The 14,476-nt window shown below is 47.6% G+C and overlaps 1 protein-coding gene across 1 annotated transcript in view; it reads left to right on the top strand.

Annotated features, from left to right (window-relative positions):
- Window positions 1-6,191, top strand: part of GNG4 (G protein subunit gamma 4) — a 70,698-nt gene extending 64,507 nt beyond the window's left edge. The window contains exon 4 of the mRNA XM_039247193.1: window positions 5,692-6,191. Coding sequence (XP_039103124.1) covers window positions 5,692-5,820 — 129 coding nt within the window. The 3' untranslated portion in view covers window positions 5,821-6,191. The remainder of the gene's footprint in view (window positions 1-5,691) is intronic.
- The last annotated feature ends 8,285 nt before the right edge of the window (window positions 6,192-14,476 follow it).

A 14,476-nucleotide genomic window follows, 5' to 3' on the forward strand; every position in this document is an offset into this window, starting at 1 on the left:
GAGATGCCACTGGCTTTCTAGAATCTCTAAAGCCAAGAACCTACTTGTTACAGTCACCTTTTACCTCTAAGTAAGTCACAGAAACCTCTTCAGTGACTCACACTGGTTCCCATCACCAAATAAGTTACTCGTGGTGAACTCGCAAAATGGTTGAATTATGGTTTCCTTTCTGGAAAATTGGGATGTGTCAAAACTGAGAGGTGGTCAGAGTCATATAGGACGTGTACCAACCTCTTAAAGGGGTTTTGTTAAGTTGAAGTCGAGAGTGGATTTGAGTCAGTCATTCTAATTAAGCTGAGTGAGGGCTTCACTCTTCTGGTGGTGAAGACTATATAATATCAGCTCTTAACTAGGTTAACTTGGAGATATTAAAACTCTCTTTCAAGGGGCGCCTGGGTGGCTCAGTTGGTTAGGCATCCAGCTTCATCTCAGGTCATGATCTCACAGCTTGGGAGTTCATACCCTGCATCAGGCTCTGTGCTGACAGCTCAGAGCCTAGAGCCTGCTTCGAATTCTGTGTCTCCCTCTCTCTCTGCCCTTCCCCTGCTCGTGCTGTCTCCCTCTCTCTTGAAAATGAATAAACATTAAAAAATTGTTTCAAAAATATAAAACTCTAGTTCAAGCATCTTGGAAATACCTCTCAATGTGCAATCAACTTTTCATGTGGAGAAAAAACACCTTTATGCTGATGATAGTAAACAGCAGCTAATCCAATAGTATGAACATTGGATCTTAGAATTCAGAGAGGGCCTCTCTGTTATATTATTCACGTGTTCACACATATCTTACACTCCCTCTGATATCCTCCAGGTATAACCTCATCCACCCCCCAACTAGCTGCTATATCTGTGGCTGAGAACCCAGCAATAGGATTGCCTAAAATGAAATGGATCAGTGCAAGCAACTAGAAGCCAAATATCTTAGTTCATGCTGCTGTAACAAAGTACCATAGACCCCAGTGGCTTAAACAAAGAAATTCCTTTCTCACTGCTCTGCAAGTTGAGAAGTCTGAGATTAGGGTGCCCGCATGGTCAGGTTCTGGTGGGAGCTCCCTCCCTGGTTTATAGATGGCCACCTCCATGCTGTGACCTTACACGGCAAGTGGAGAGCATTCTCTCTCATTTCTATTCTTAGGACACTAATCCCATTCATAAGGGTTCGGCCCTCATGACCTAATTACCTCCCAAAGGCCCCACCTCTAAACACCACTACCTTGAGATTTAGGCTTCCGTTTTTGGATTGGGGTGCGGGAGGACACAGACATTCTGTTTCCAGCGTCATAATATGGAAATATCTTGAGTGGGTGCTTGGGAACCGGTGTGTTGATCTCAGTACATCGCAACATTAGAAGGAAGATGAAATTCACAAGGATTCACCCCGGGAGATGTTTGCTCAGACTTTAGACGTGAGGTATAGAATGTCCTGAAGATTCCACTAGGGAAAACAGGCACATGATTCCTTCTCTTGAGAGTGTGCTCCAAGTTTGACTTTTGTAAAAGATACTGTTGTACCATGGGGGGCTCCAACCTGGCTGTGCCCTCAATAATTAATCCTGCATTGTTTTCTTGGGGTGGAGGGAAGAACAGGCAGAGCCCTCAGAGAGGCTTGAAATTGATTCCAAGTAGTATTGTTAAATAGACCAGGATTGCTGAGAGCTAGGTGTGAGTTGCTCAACTTTAGTTGCAAGGGATAAATGCAGTGGGTGTCACAGCCAGAATAGTAATTATGTCATCTGTCTTGTCGAAGAATTTGACTATAGTAATTGCAACATTTTCTTCCATCATTGAAGCTTGTAATTATAGTGCAACTAACAGGATTATGTGCTAACTTGGGCTGTTTTAATCACCTCTTTTACTCTGAAATGCAATGGTAAAATTCCGCAGTTGTTCCCAGGCTGCCGATTCTTTTCAACATCTGTTGTCTTGTAACAGATTAGTACCAACGAGAGGAGACAGAGATGCTCTGGGCATTTCATAATAGAGGACCTTAGGTAAAGCAGACTTGAGGCTTGACGAGAAAGCATACACAGTAAGGAAGTTTCAAATTTCCAACCCAAATAAAATTTTCTCTTTGAAAGCAAATCATTGGGGGTTTTTTTGTTTCAAAGATGGCAGATGTTTTATGCAATTTGGCAATGGCTGCAGCTCATACTTTATATGTATGAGCTTATAAAGTGAAACTTTCTGCTATAAAAGTCAACCTAGAACTGATTAAGAAAACCCTCCCACTCAACCTAGTGAGCAGATTTGGGTTAATTAATGCCTAGATATTAAGCTGTGTGTCAGGATGTCACCTTTCATGTGTAAGACTCATTAAGATGCTCATTACCTATGTTTATCTTTACAGATCTCTTAACAACAAACTCAAGTGTTCTCCGAATATTTTGTTTACACAGGAATAAAGGAACATTGGACCCGGTGTGAAATACAGGGGGGCTGATGGCCGAGGTAGAAGCCTCCCTTGATCGTTTCCTTGTACAACCACCGACACTCTCTTAGAGTGTTATTTCAACACAACTAGGGCATCTAGGATTTTAACACTGCAGGGAACCAATCCAGATCCACACATTTGGTCTGAAAGTGGGCGCTATTACTTGGCTCCAATACAGGCTACATTCTGTATTCATCCTGCTGTACAGGTGCCCAGACAGGACTCCGTCGTCCAGAGGAGTGTAGTTACAACTCAGCAAGTGTGTTTGTGCTCCTAAAACACCATAGCAAAAGGAGGCAATCGAAGAACAGCCTGTTTTCCTGAAAGAAAAATTGTAGAATAAGTGCAGTATCACCTTTAGAGGTGATAGAAAAATCCCTAGATTAGATCTGCTTAAAACTAGCAAGGCCAGACACAAACAGCTTAGTCGTTGGGGTGATGAAGACACAGAGCTGAACGGGCAGCAGATACACTGATAGGAGACAGGATCACAGCCCAGCCCCTTCTTTCCTTCACCCAGCTGTCCTACCAAGCCTCATTTTTTAAACTGAACTATAGCTGACATACAATGTTAGATCAGTTTCGGGTGTGAAACTGATTCGACAATCCTATACGTTACAAAATACCACAATAAGTGTTGTTATCTGTCACCACACATTATTAAAATATTATTTGTATTCCCTATGCCGTACTTTTCATCCCTGTGACTATTTTATAACTGGAAGTTGGTATCTACAAAGTTACATTTTGGGGCCCCTCCTCTACTGCCTTGGCCCGATGGCCAGGTTAACTATGCAGCAGCTCCCAGAGAGGCGCCCCCTTGCGGCTGCTTCCAAGAAATTCAACTATTCACATCCGCCCCGAAAGATGTTAACAAACATCTGAACAAGTACGATCCAGGGGAAGGAAGCTGTATTTATAACTTAGCAGGCTAGCTTCGGGCCAGCTGGATCGTGTCATGAAAAGGTAAACTTAGGCACATTAAAGTTTCTCAAGAGTTTGTTTGAGCGTGCATCGATTCAAATTCAGTGCACACCACCCCCAGGAGCTGGGGCAAGGTTTCATAGAGAAGATGCCAAAGCAGAAGTTATTTGATTGGTCATGTGAGTTCCCAGGTAGCTGGTCTCCAAGGAGAGTGTTCTGGTCTGGCAGAACATTCCAGTCCACTTGACAGCTACAATTTCATTATCAACAAATCAAGCGGCTACTACGGCACATGGAATCTGTGGCCAGACAGCGTGGCTTCAAATCCTGGCTTTGTCAGGGCACCTTTGGGGCTCAGTCGGTTAAGTGTCCGACTTCTGCTCAGGTCATGATCTCACTGTTCATGAGTTCAAGCCCCGTGTCGGGCTCTGTGCTGACAGCTCAGAGCCTGGAGCCTGCTTCAGATTCTGTGTGTGTGTCTCTCTCTCTGCCCCTCCCCCATTCACACTGTCTCTCAAAAATAAATAAACACTAAAAAAAAGTCTCTGGGACATCTGGGTGGCTCAGTTGGTTAAGTGCCCAACTTTAGCTCAGGTCATTATCTAAAGGTTTGTGAGTTTGAGCCCCGTGTCAGGCTCTATGCTTAGAGCCTGGAGCCTGCTTTGGATTCTGTGTCTCCTACTCTCTGCCCCTCCCCCGGTCATGCCGTGTGTGTGTGTGTGTGTGTGTGTGTGTGTGTGTGTGTCTCTCTCTCCTTGGGCAAGTTTTTTAACTCTTGTGCCTCAGTTTCCTCATCTGTGAAGTGGCTTTAAGAATATTAAGGGACACCTGGTGGCTCAGTCGGTTAAGCATCCAACTCTTGATCTAGGCTCAGGTCATGATCTCACAGTTCATGAGTGCGAGCCCTGCGTCGGGTTCTGCACTGACATTGTGGAGCCTGCTTGGGGTCCTCTCCCTCTCTCTCTGCCCCTCCCCTGCTTACACTGTCTCTCTCAAAATAAGTTTTTTAAAAAGAAGAAGAATTTCTGGAAAAATTTGGAAGCCAGGCCAATTTTAAGAACCTCGAGGTAATGTGTGTGGCTTGTATACCCTGAAGGCTCTAAAACATTTTTTCATTGTTTGTGGAACGTTTTTAACATTCTAGGAAAGATGAAGACCTTGAACGTACGGAAAGGATCTCATTCGTGTGCTGTATACTTACCCTACCTGTAGCCCATAATAAGCACTTACAGGCGGAACAACATAATCAGCAGGAGGCATTAATGCATAGGCTGCTCATCTGACCAGCATGCGACCCATATCATACGGGTGAGATGAGCTGGGAACTTCATCTTCCTGTTAGCCAGTGTGCCTTGGCCGTCTGCTGCCCCTAGCTCGTTTGGTCCTCTGAAACCCCTGGGTTTCAGTGGGGGGACAGTTCAGTGCTCAGCTGCCTTGTGTCAGCAGGGCTTCATGCAAGACTGGAAGGAAAACGGAGAAGGAACCTTCTGGTCAATAGCAGCTCCTTACACGGGGGAGTGGCCGTTGTGAGATGAAATGTGTGCTTAGAGGGACACCTGGGTGGCTCAGTCAGTTAAGTGTCCTGGGTCTTGATTTTGGCTCAGGTCATGATCTCACAGTTCATAAGTTCGAGCCCCGTGTCCAGTTCTGCACTCACAGCACAGGGCCTCCTTGGGATGCTCTCTTTCTCTCTCCCTCTCTCTCTCTGCCTCTCCCCCACTCATTCTTTCTCTCTCTCTCTCTCTCTCTCTCTCTCTCTCTGTCTCTGTCTCTGTCTCAAAAATAAATAAACCTTAAAAAAAGTGCTTTGAGTATGTAACTTATGTAGGTGATATATAAAATACGCTAATATGTATTCTGTTGAGGAGCATGAAATGACCCGCTATGTGATCACCAGAGTGGATTGCAATCAAACAATTCCCAATAATAATACTAACTACAATCCCACTGGCCTGCACAGGGCCAGCGCTCAGCTTTATCCGTCTAGAAAAGGTTTAGCAGAGTAAGGAGAAGCTAGTGGCCCAGGCCTCCACTCATCACACAGTTGGGAACAGAACAGGATGTCTGGACCATCCCTGCTGGCTTCTCATTCCTGTCTGGAGGTTGATCTGACGGCCCCTGGGCCACATCTCTTTCCTCAGAGGAGTGCTTGAAACCTGGTCTCCTCTGGGTTTGCGCAGACCCTGTCTCTCCGGGCTGGGAACGGCTGCTACGGCTGCTGGGGCGGCTGCGGCGCACATGACACAGCCTGTCCTGGGCTGGGCCACGCAGCCGCCTCTGCACTGGACGCACGGGGGGCTGGCCTCTAACCCACCCCTGTGCTGTGTCACCCCGCAGGTGTCCCAGGCGGCCGCAGACCTCCTGGCCTACTGCGAAGCCCACGTGCGCGAAGACCCTCTCATCATCCCAGTGCCTGCGTCAGAAAACCCCTTCCGGGAGAAGAAGTTCTTTTGCACCATCCTCTGACCCCGTTTGTTATGAAGTGTCTCCTTGTCCGTCCGGAAACTCCCTGGTAGAGCCCGCATGTCCTTAGCAGTAGGGCTTCCAACCACCCCTGTCCCCACCTTGTCCCCACCCGCCCGGGCCGGTCTCCCTTCATCCGTTTTCTTCTCTGCATTCGATTCCACTACTTCCTGTCATTCTCGTGTTATTTGCATTATCAGCAAAGAAAGTAGACATTTTTGTAGCAAATAACAAATGCACCAAGTCCAAATAAGTATGAGATTAAGGGTTTCTTTTTTTATTTAAACATCAATTCGAGGATTTAAATACATCAAATTAATACATCCCAGTGGATAATTTATTGAAAAGAGAAAAACCAGGGGTGTCTGGGTGGCTCAATTGTTTAACTGTCTGACATTAGCTCTGGTCATGATCTCACGGTTTGTGAGTTCAAGCCCTGCGTCTGGCTCTGTGCTGACAGCTCAGAGCCTGGAGCCTGCTTTGCATTCTTTGCCTCCCTCTCTCTCTCTGCCTCTCCCCTGCTCATGCTCCGTCTCTCTCTCTCTCTCTCAAAAATAAATAAACATTAAAAATTTTAAAAAAAGAAGGAAAACTATCCTTGGCAATCCCCCGTTCACAAATAATTCACTCTGAAATTAGAGTATCTCAACCACCTGGAACACATGGGTATAGGGTTCATCTCTTTTCATCCAGAAGTTCTACGTTCCCTGCCTTCCTGTCCTCCTGTTAGAAACGAAATGACCCACAGCATCCAACGGTTTTCCTAATATGTCCCTCACCAGGGCCCAGACCCCACTGAGGACACAGGGCCTCGTTTCCCCCCGATGATCATGGACCACTTGGGAGCTGGGCCTCCTACGAATGTAGATGTTGGGTGAATAGTGCAGCAAGCTTGACTGCATGCACTCCAGCTAGGCCAGCCCGGGGCTCCGCTCCCCTCTCCACAGGCCACCCCTTCCTGCTCCCCTCTTCTGGCTCCTCCTCGGTAGTTCTAACGTGGGGTCCCGCGGGGTTTCACCAGGGTGGCCCAGCTCAGTGAGCCACAGGGACAGCAGCCGTCTGCCGATCTGAGCACTGACAGGCATTCATTATTCGATCCTCTGGCAATTAGTAAAATACCACGAGAGTATGTCTGTTTTACAGAGAGGAAGACCGAGGCACTGACAGGTTCTGTGGTTTCCCCAAGATGATCATTAGAAGGCAGGAAATCTGGGGCTTGAGCCTGGCCCCACGGACCTCCCGGAACCCCGAGGCACGCTGCCTTCGGCTCTGCCTGTTTGCAGGTCAGCAGGCCTCCAGGCAGCCTGTGCTGCACGCCGTGAGGCGCCTTCGCTGTGTCCACTCTGCCATCTTTGCCAGGAGGAGGAATGTGGGTGCCAATAGCTTACGGAAGATGATGGATTGATGATAGATAGATAGATAGATGGATAGATAAGATAGATGATATGTGGATGCCCCAGACAGCTCTTGGTGTTTCTGAAACAAACTTGCAGGCCCAGCCCAAAACAAAAACAACAAAAGAGAATAAACCATGGGGGACAGAGAGCTCCATGTCCGAGTTTGTGTGATTCCTCTTGTATAGAAACTGCCTCGCTCCCTGGCTCTGCCAGCAGCTGGCTGTGTGATCCTGGCAAGCCACTGTGCACCTGGAATGTTCTAACCTGCTAATCGGGGGTGATGATAATGACTCCTCCTGCCTTTCTGTCTGGGAGGGCACCGAGAGGTGCTCCAGAGATGGATGCCCTGATTATCATTGAAAACAAATAAGTTACTAATGTCATAGCGGCAGGAGGGCAGACTGCAAAGAGACCGCAGTTCGGCCGGAGAAATAGTGTCAGATGGCCCACGAAGAGCCAAATATAATTTCAGATCAGTTCCTAACTTGCCGCCTTGCAAATGGCTTCAGTACATGTGTATTCTTTGCTGCTTTTGCTGAAAGCCGTTCTTCATTTCACTAAAGCTCACCGTTACGACCAGCGAAGTCAGGAAGCCGTGTGCTCAGACTACAGCCGAGTTGTATGCTGTGTGTGATAAGAAGACTTCACACCCTTCCCTGTCTGGGTTTGTGACCAGGGGGTCTTTATTCCCTGGTCCGTGTCAACATCATTAACCTGATAAAGCAAAGCACCATTCATAGAAGCACGTCAGAGAGACGGAGAAAGTGGGGCAGCATGGAGGGTGGCTAAATCGGGTCAGGAAGGAACTATACTTCTAGGCTTCTTCGGAACCTTCTCTCCTTTGTATTTAACTTTTACTGTCCTCTCCTTTCTCTCCCTCTTAGTCCTTTTCCTCCTCTCTTCCTTACCTTCCTCCGCAAGACGCTGTGTTGTCTTTGTGCTCACACCTTTTCCTCCCAGTCCTGTGGCGGTGTGGGTGGTGTGCCCCTTCTAAAGTGTCCCTGAGCTCAGTGCCACCTTCCTAAAGGCAAGGTCATGCACGTGGGCTGTGAGACACACGAACATGTGAATGAGCCCCTCGCCCTGCTAGCGGTCACTGGGAGGTAAACAAAAGGGGGTGCCTCTGCAGCCGACAGTTGTCGCTTTGTGATCGCAGTGTGGCCGGCATCTGACCCCCTTTCCTATAGGGGGAGATCACCTCCTGCATATCAACTTAGTGGGATGCAGTAGAATCCCCGTTCACCGCGAATGCTGAGGCAGGGAAGCCTTCCCGGACTCTCAAGGACACCCCCTTTCCAGCACCAGACCGGCCAGGGAGGGGCCAGTGACCTGATGGGAACTGCTTGGGCTCCTTTGCCTGGACCTGTAAGCTCAGAGCAAATGGCACAGACATGAAAAGGCACTGAGGTTCATTCTATGGGACCCACGGTGGTCCAGCCAGGGAGGCTCTAAGACCAGCGGGCTGCAGGGATTCTGTGCCCACCGCTCCCAGCGTCCAGGGATGGCGGAGTCCTGAGCAGACCATTCCTGCCCCTTCCTTGGTCCCACTGAGCTGTCTTGTGCCCCCACCCGGCCCCCCACATCCTTTTAGGTCTCCTCTCTAGCTTTCTGTCAATTCTTTGAGCCTCCAAGCTCTATCCACTAAATTTCTTATTCTTCTCTGAAATAGCCTGCGTTGGGTATACCTATCCTATGCTCTAAAAACTCCATTCCTGAGTGTGTATTTTACAGAAATATATGTATGTATCCACCAAAAGGAAAGTACTAGAATGTGCGTAGAAGCACTATTCACAAGAACCCCAAACCGGAAAGCACACAAATGCCCGTGCTGAATGGATAAAGGGATTACGGTGTGTTCACGCAGTGAAATCCTGTGCGGCAGCGGGGATGAAAGACCCACACAGCACAGTGTGGGGCTCACGACATAAGGCAAGTACATACTCTGCGATTCCATTTATGTCAAGAGCAAAGCCCAGCAAAGCTAATCTGTGCTGTGGCAGGTAGGGGACTATTAGTTACTCTTTGGGGGATGGGAACCAGAAGGAGCACAGGGGGAGCTTCTGGGATATTCTGTCTCTTGATCTGGTTGCTGGTGACCTGGGTGTGTCCGGTGTGCGAAAGTCCTCGAGCTGTATACTTCTGGTCGTGCACTTTTCTGTATGTATGTTACACTTCAATAAAAAGTGGCTTTTGTGGCTCACCATCAGTCCTATTGGGTTTTTTTTCTTTCACTCAACTTTTAACTCCCCTTTAGGTAAAACGTTATTAGTGGAGCATTTAGGAGGGTATTTGACGACATTTTGAAATGTGAAACACAATGCACAGCTATCTGGCCAGAGAACCGTCTGCCGGCAGAGTGCAGATCGTTCCCAGGCGGCAAGATCTGTGAGCGCCATGTGGCAAGATCTGTGAGCGCTGTGCGACAATATCTGTGTCTTTGGGGAAAACAGCGAGAAGTCCCGCTGAGGATTCCCACTTGGATCCACCTCTCTGTACATGAGGCAGGTGACATCCTCTCAGCCCCTCCTGCCTCCTGACCATCAGGAATGAATGGGGGGGTGGTGGCCACAAAACCCTGTTCTCAGACACCACCTCTGAAGGACGGAAGGGCAGCCAAGGCACCAGCTGGCCCCATGATGATGCATCTTCTGAACGCGGCCCTGTTCCCCTGGCCACCCAGCCCATAGACACCAGAGACAAACGTGGACTTTTCAACTGTGCTGCCACCCCTGGGTCCCCTTTCAAGCCTCTGATTGCTTCTGAGGGCCCCCCCCATTGCTGTCTCCTTTGCCCCCAGCTACCTCGTGGCCAGGGTCCTTGCAGAGAGGGAACGCTGAATTCCAGGGTGATCACAGACTAGCTTCGCGCTGGGACTCCCGCTGTATGAGTCAAAAGGAGTCCGAGCTCCAGCCCCCACGGAATGCAACACCGAGCCTAGGAATTGTCAGCAGCCTCCCTCCAAGGGGCCATGGTAGGGGTACAGACCAAAGGTCAAAGGAATTTTGTTCTGGTGACTTCAAATTCGAAATGAAGATACTAATAAAGAAATGGTAACAACTAACTCTTTGACGTAGGAAGAATAGGGACCGTGGAGTGAATTCAGACTATTTATTCACACTTCCATTTCTGTCAGCTCTTCAGGCTGTTGAGAAGATACAAGATCAAGGGTATCTTTTATGGAGGACCAGTCTCCCTGCCCTGGCCTGGGAGCTTCGTGCCCTGGGGGCCACGCCACTCGGCCCTCCCCAGGTTGTACAGCCAGTAGTGGACAATAAACTCAGAACCAGACATCCTGTCCGGATTCTGATAAAACCCCTACGCCTGATTCTGTTTCAGCTGTAAGTCAGTATACTAACTTGTAAAATTTTCAAGTGCGTGTATGGTAATTAACCACACACTCATGTTACTCGATCCGCTTGCTTTCAAGGGTTCGCCTTTGACAGAGTGGCCTCCGTCCGCCCCGCCTGCCCTGGCCTCCACTTATTCCCCAGAGTGGCTTTCATACCTCACTCCCCTTCCAAACCCTGTGCTCATCCACCCTGGCCATTATCCAAGCCTACCTCACCAGCCCTGGTCCCTGCTGCCACAGGGTCTTTGCACCTGTTGCTAGCTCTGCCTAGTCCCCCCCTTCACTCCTCGCTTTGCCAGTCTACTTACTTTTTAGATCTTAGCTTGGACATCAGTGAGGGTTCAAGCCTTCCTGACCCCTCCAAACAAGTCAATGGTGTTTGTACATTCTTACAGCGCTGTGAAACTTTCCGAACAGTGCTTTTTTTTTTTTTTTTTTAACATTTGTGTATGTGATCACTCTGCCCATCTGTTTCCCCAACTACACTAAACTCCACGAGGGCAGTCATTTATTCACGGGCAGTCCCAGCACCTACTGTATCAGCTGACACATGAGAGCCACTCCGAAAGCATTATCCACATACATGCGTGCAAGTCCCTGCTCGTCGTTTCTCAACAACAGGTGCTTCTCTTTCAGGGTCGTCCAGAAGCTGCTAACCCCTGAATGAGCCCTCAGAAGATGCCGTGAAACAGAAGCAAAGGGAAGGAGGGAGGAAAACCATTATTTGTGCAGTGTTTACATCTGCCAGGCACTCAGCCAAGGAGTTTGCCTTTTAATCCTCGCAACCACAGTGTTGTAAGATTTATTGCCTTTATTCTGTACATGTGTGTTCCTCATATGTATTTGAGGAAGCTTAGCTCAAATAAAGGAACTTGCCCAAAGTCAGACAAGTTCTAAGGGACTGAATTTGATCCCAGTCGGTGCCCCTGACTTCTTCCTCGAGTCAAACCAAGAGCCTCAGAGACAAGTCTCTCATCTCCTCCACCCCACATTTAAAAGCATGTAAAAAGCTTAGGGTGCCTGGATGATTCAGTCTGTTAAACATCTAACTCTTGTTTTCAGCTCTGGTCACTATCTCAGGTTTCATGAGTTTGAACCCCACCTGGGGCTCCATGCTGACAGTGCAGAGCCTGCTTGGGATTCTCTCTCTCTCTCTCTCTCTCTCTCTCTCTCTCTCTGCCCCTTCCCGACTCATGCTATCTCTGTGTCTCCCAAAATAAAAAACAAAATAAAAGCTACTAGGAAACCTTGAAGCATACCCTTGACTTTATGGAATGGTCACGCTTTCTGGCTGTTTAAAAACCACATGGCACCTGAGTGCTGAAAAGGCACCCTCCCCCTGCACAGCTGAAGCCGGTTCAGCTGTGTAATTAAGGTCAGGGTAGGGCTGCTGGGTCAGCAAAGGGAAAACAGCTTGAAGAGGAAGGAAGCATCATCTCATGAAGGTCACATGGGTCACTTTAGTTCGCTCCTAATACCCATTGTTTGGAATAGGGGATATTTAAGTGTTTCAGTGAGAAAAGCAACCTATTATTAACCATGGCCAGGTGCGTGTACAAGTATTCATTGTCTGACTTTCCTTTCCAAGTTATTTGGTAAAATTCTTATCATTTACTTGGAGCTTTTACATTTTTTATTATACTTTCTTTTTTGCTTTTAAGTTAGACTTCATTCAACTCAAGAATAAGCCAACTCTTAGGGCAGAATAAAAGAAAGCATTGTCCCTGATAACATCAGTGCTTTGCAGTTGATGCTGATACCTGTTTTCTGATCAAGTAACTTGATTCGTGTGTGCCCTTACTGGTCTCTGACCCTGGAAGGACAGATCCACACTGCACGTCTTGCTTTAGTTACAATGACATAGGAACAAGACAACACAAGAAGAAACGAGGGGCCCCATTTGGTAGACAAGTAATGATCAAACCAGGAGTTATTTTAGAAGATTAAAAAAAAAAAGCAAAACAAAACAAAAATAGAGTGCTGAGGAACCTGACTTTGGATCCAGAGGGACTCGGGTTGCGGTTCTGACTCTGCCGCTTCCTAGCCCCGCCGCTGCTCTGTGCTCTCGTTCCATCTAGTGAAATGGGGAGAACAATATTTGTGAGCATTCAGTGAGGTAGTGTGACTATTTAGCACTGTCTGGAATGGAATGCATGCTCAACAAATAGGGACCAACCTCTATTTACCCTGTTCACAATTATTGTGGAAACAAGACCAGGCAGAGACTCAGAATTTGCAATAAGACTGTCATTTGCAAGAGTGCTTTGAAAGAAAGAGAAGGTACAAACTTATCAGCCTGTAACTGGGCATCTGTTACATTCCCAAATCTTAACACATCAAAATTATAGGCTTTTTTAAAAAAAAGTTTATTTATCTATTTTGAGAGAGAGAATGAAAGCATGAGTGACCAGAGGAGGGGCAGAGAGAGAGGGAGAGAATCTCAAGCAGGCTCTGTGTTGTCAGCACAGAGCTGGATATGGGGCTCAAGCTCACAAACCGTGAGATCATGACCTGAACCAAGATCAAGAGTCGGACGTTTCATCAACTGAGCCACCTGGGCGCTCCTACAGGTTATTTTATACACAAAAACAACCTAGGCCCCACACATTCCAGGAACTGCCTTATGGGCCAGAGACCGTGATATGCAGGGAAGGCAGGCCCTCACGATAACCGGCAATGGGGCAGGTGGTCAAGCCTGTTGGTATAAGTTTACAGACTTCCAGACTGCTGTTTGCAAGGGCGGTGGTAACATTCATTAGAAGGAGGTCAAAGCATTTGTCTGGTAAAACATTCAGAGTCTCGAAAGGGATCACAGTATTCACCCGAGGCAGCGAACCACTGAGGGCTCTCTGGGACTTCACTTTGTAACGAGTACTAAGTAGTGCTATCTTTTTGTGGTGAGTTGTTTTTTCTCCATCTGTTATCTTCGTCAGATGACTTTGAATGAAGGCACACTGCACTAAGACACCAAAGGCTGGACTCATGCTTTGTGATGCCAGGTCATCGGGAAGCTGAAGAAAGGGGGTTGTAGCTCCAGCGAGGTGAGCCTGGAGTGCCCACCTGCTGCCCCAACCCCATGGCGGGGAATGGATGGCTGTTAGGGAACTTGGCAGCATCTGGGCACAAATTATTTAATTGTTGTTATAGGCTGAATGTGTCCTCCAGAAAGTCATATGCTGAAGGGCTGAGCCCCAGGACCTCAGAATGTGGCTGTATTTGGAGATAGGGTCTTTATTGAGGTAATTAAGTTAAAGTGAGGTCTTTAAAAGGGACCTAATCCAACATGACTGGTGTCCTTCTTCTTTTTTTTTATTTGTTTTATTGGTTTATTTTTATTGATATCTGCTGATTTTTATTATTTCTTTTTTTTTCCAAATAGTTTATTGTCAAATTAGTTTCCACATAACACCCAGTGCTCATCCCCACAAGTGCCCTCCTCCATGCCCATCCCCCCTCCCCCCCAACATCCATCAGTCCTCAGTTTTTGTCAGCATTCAAGAGTCTCTCATGGTTTGCCTCTCTCCCTTTCCCCCACCATTTCCCCCCTTCTTGTCCCCCTTGTTCCTCAGTTAAGTTCCTCCTAATCCTCCTATACGTGCAAACATTTGATACTTGTCCTTCTCTGCCTGACTTATTTCGCTCAGCATAACACCCTCAGGGTCCATCCATGTTGCTACACAGGCCAGATTTCATTGTTTCTCATTGCCATGTAGTATTCCATGGTATAGATAAACCACATCTTCTTGATCCATTCATCTGTTGATGGACACTTAGGCTCTTTCCATGTTTTGGCTATTGTGGAGAGTGCTGCTATGAACATTGGGGTGCATGTGCTCCTATGCCTCAGCATTTCTGTATCCCTTGGGTAAATTCCTAGCAGTGCTATTGCTGGGTCATAGGGGAGTTCTGTTGT

The sequence above is a fragment of the Hyaena hyaena genome, unplaced genomic scaffold, assembly GCF_003009895.1.
Source record: "Hyaena hyaena isolate Hyena2069 unplaced genomic scaffold, ASM300989v1 scaffold_288, whole genome shotgun sequence".
Taxonomy (NCBI): domain Eukaryota; kingdom Metazoa; phylum Chordata; class Mammalia; order Carnivora; family Hyaenidae; genus Hyaena; species Hyaena hyaena.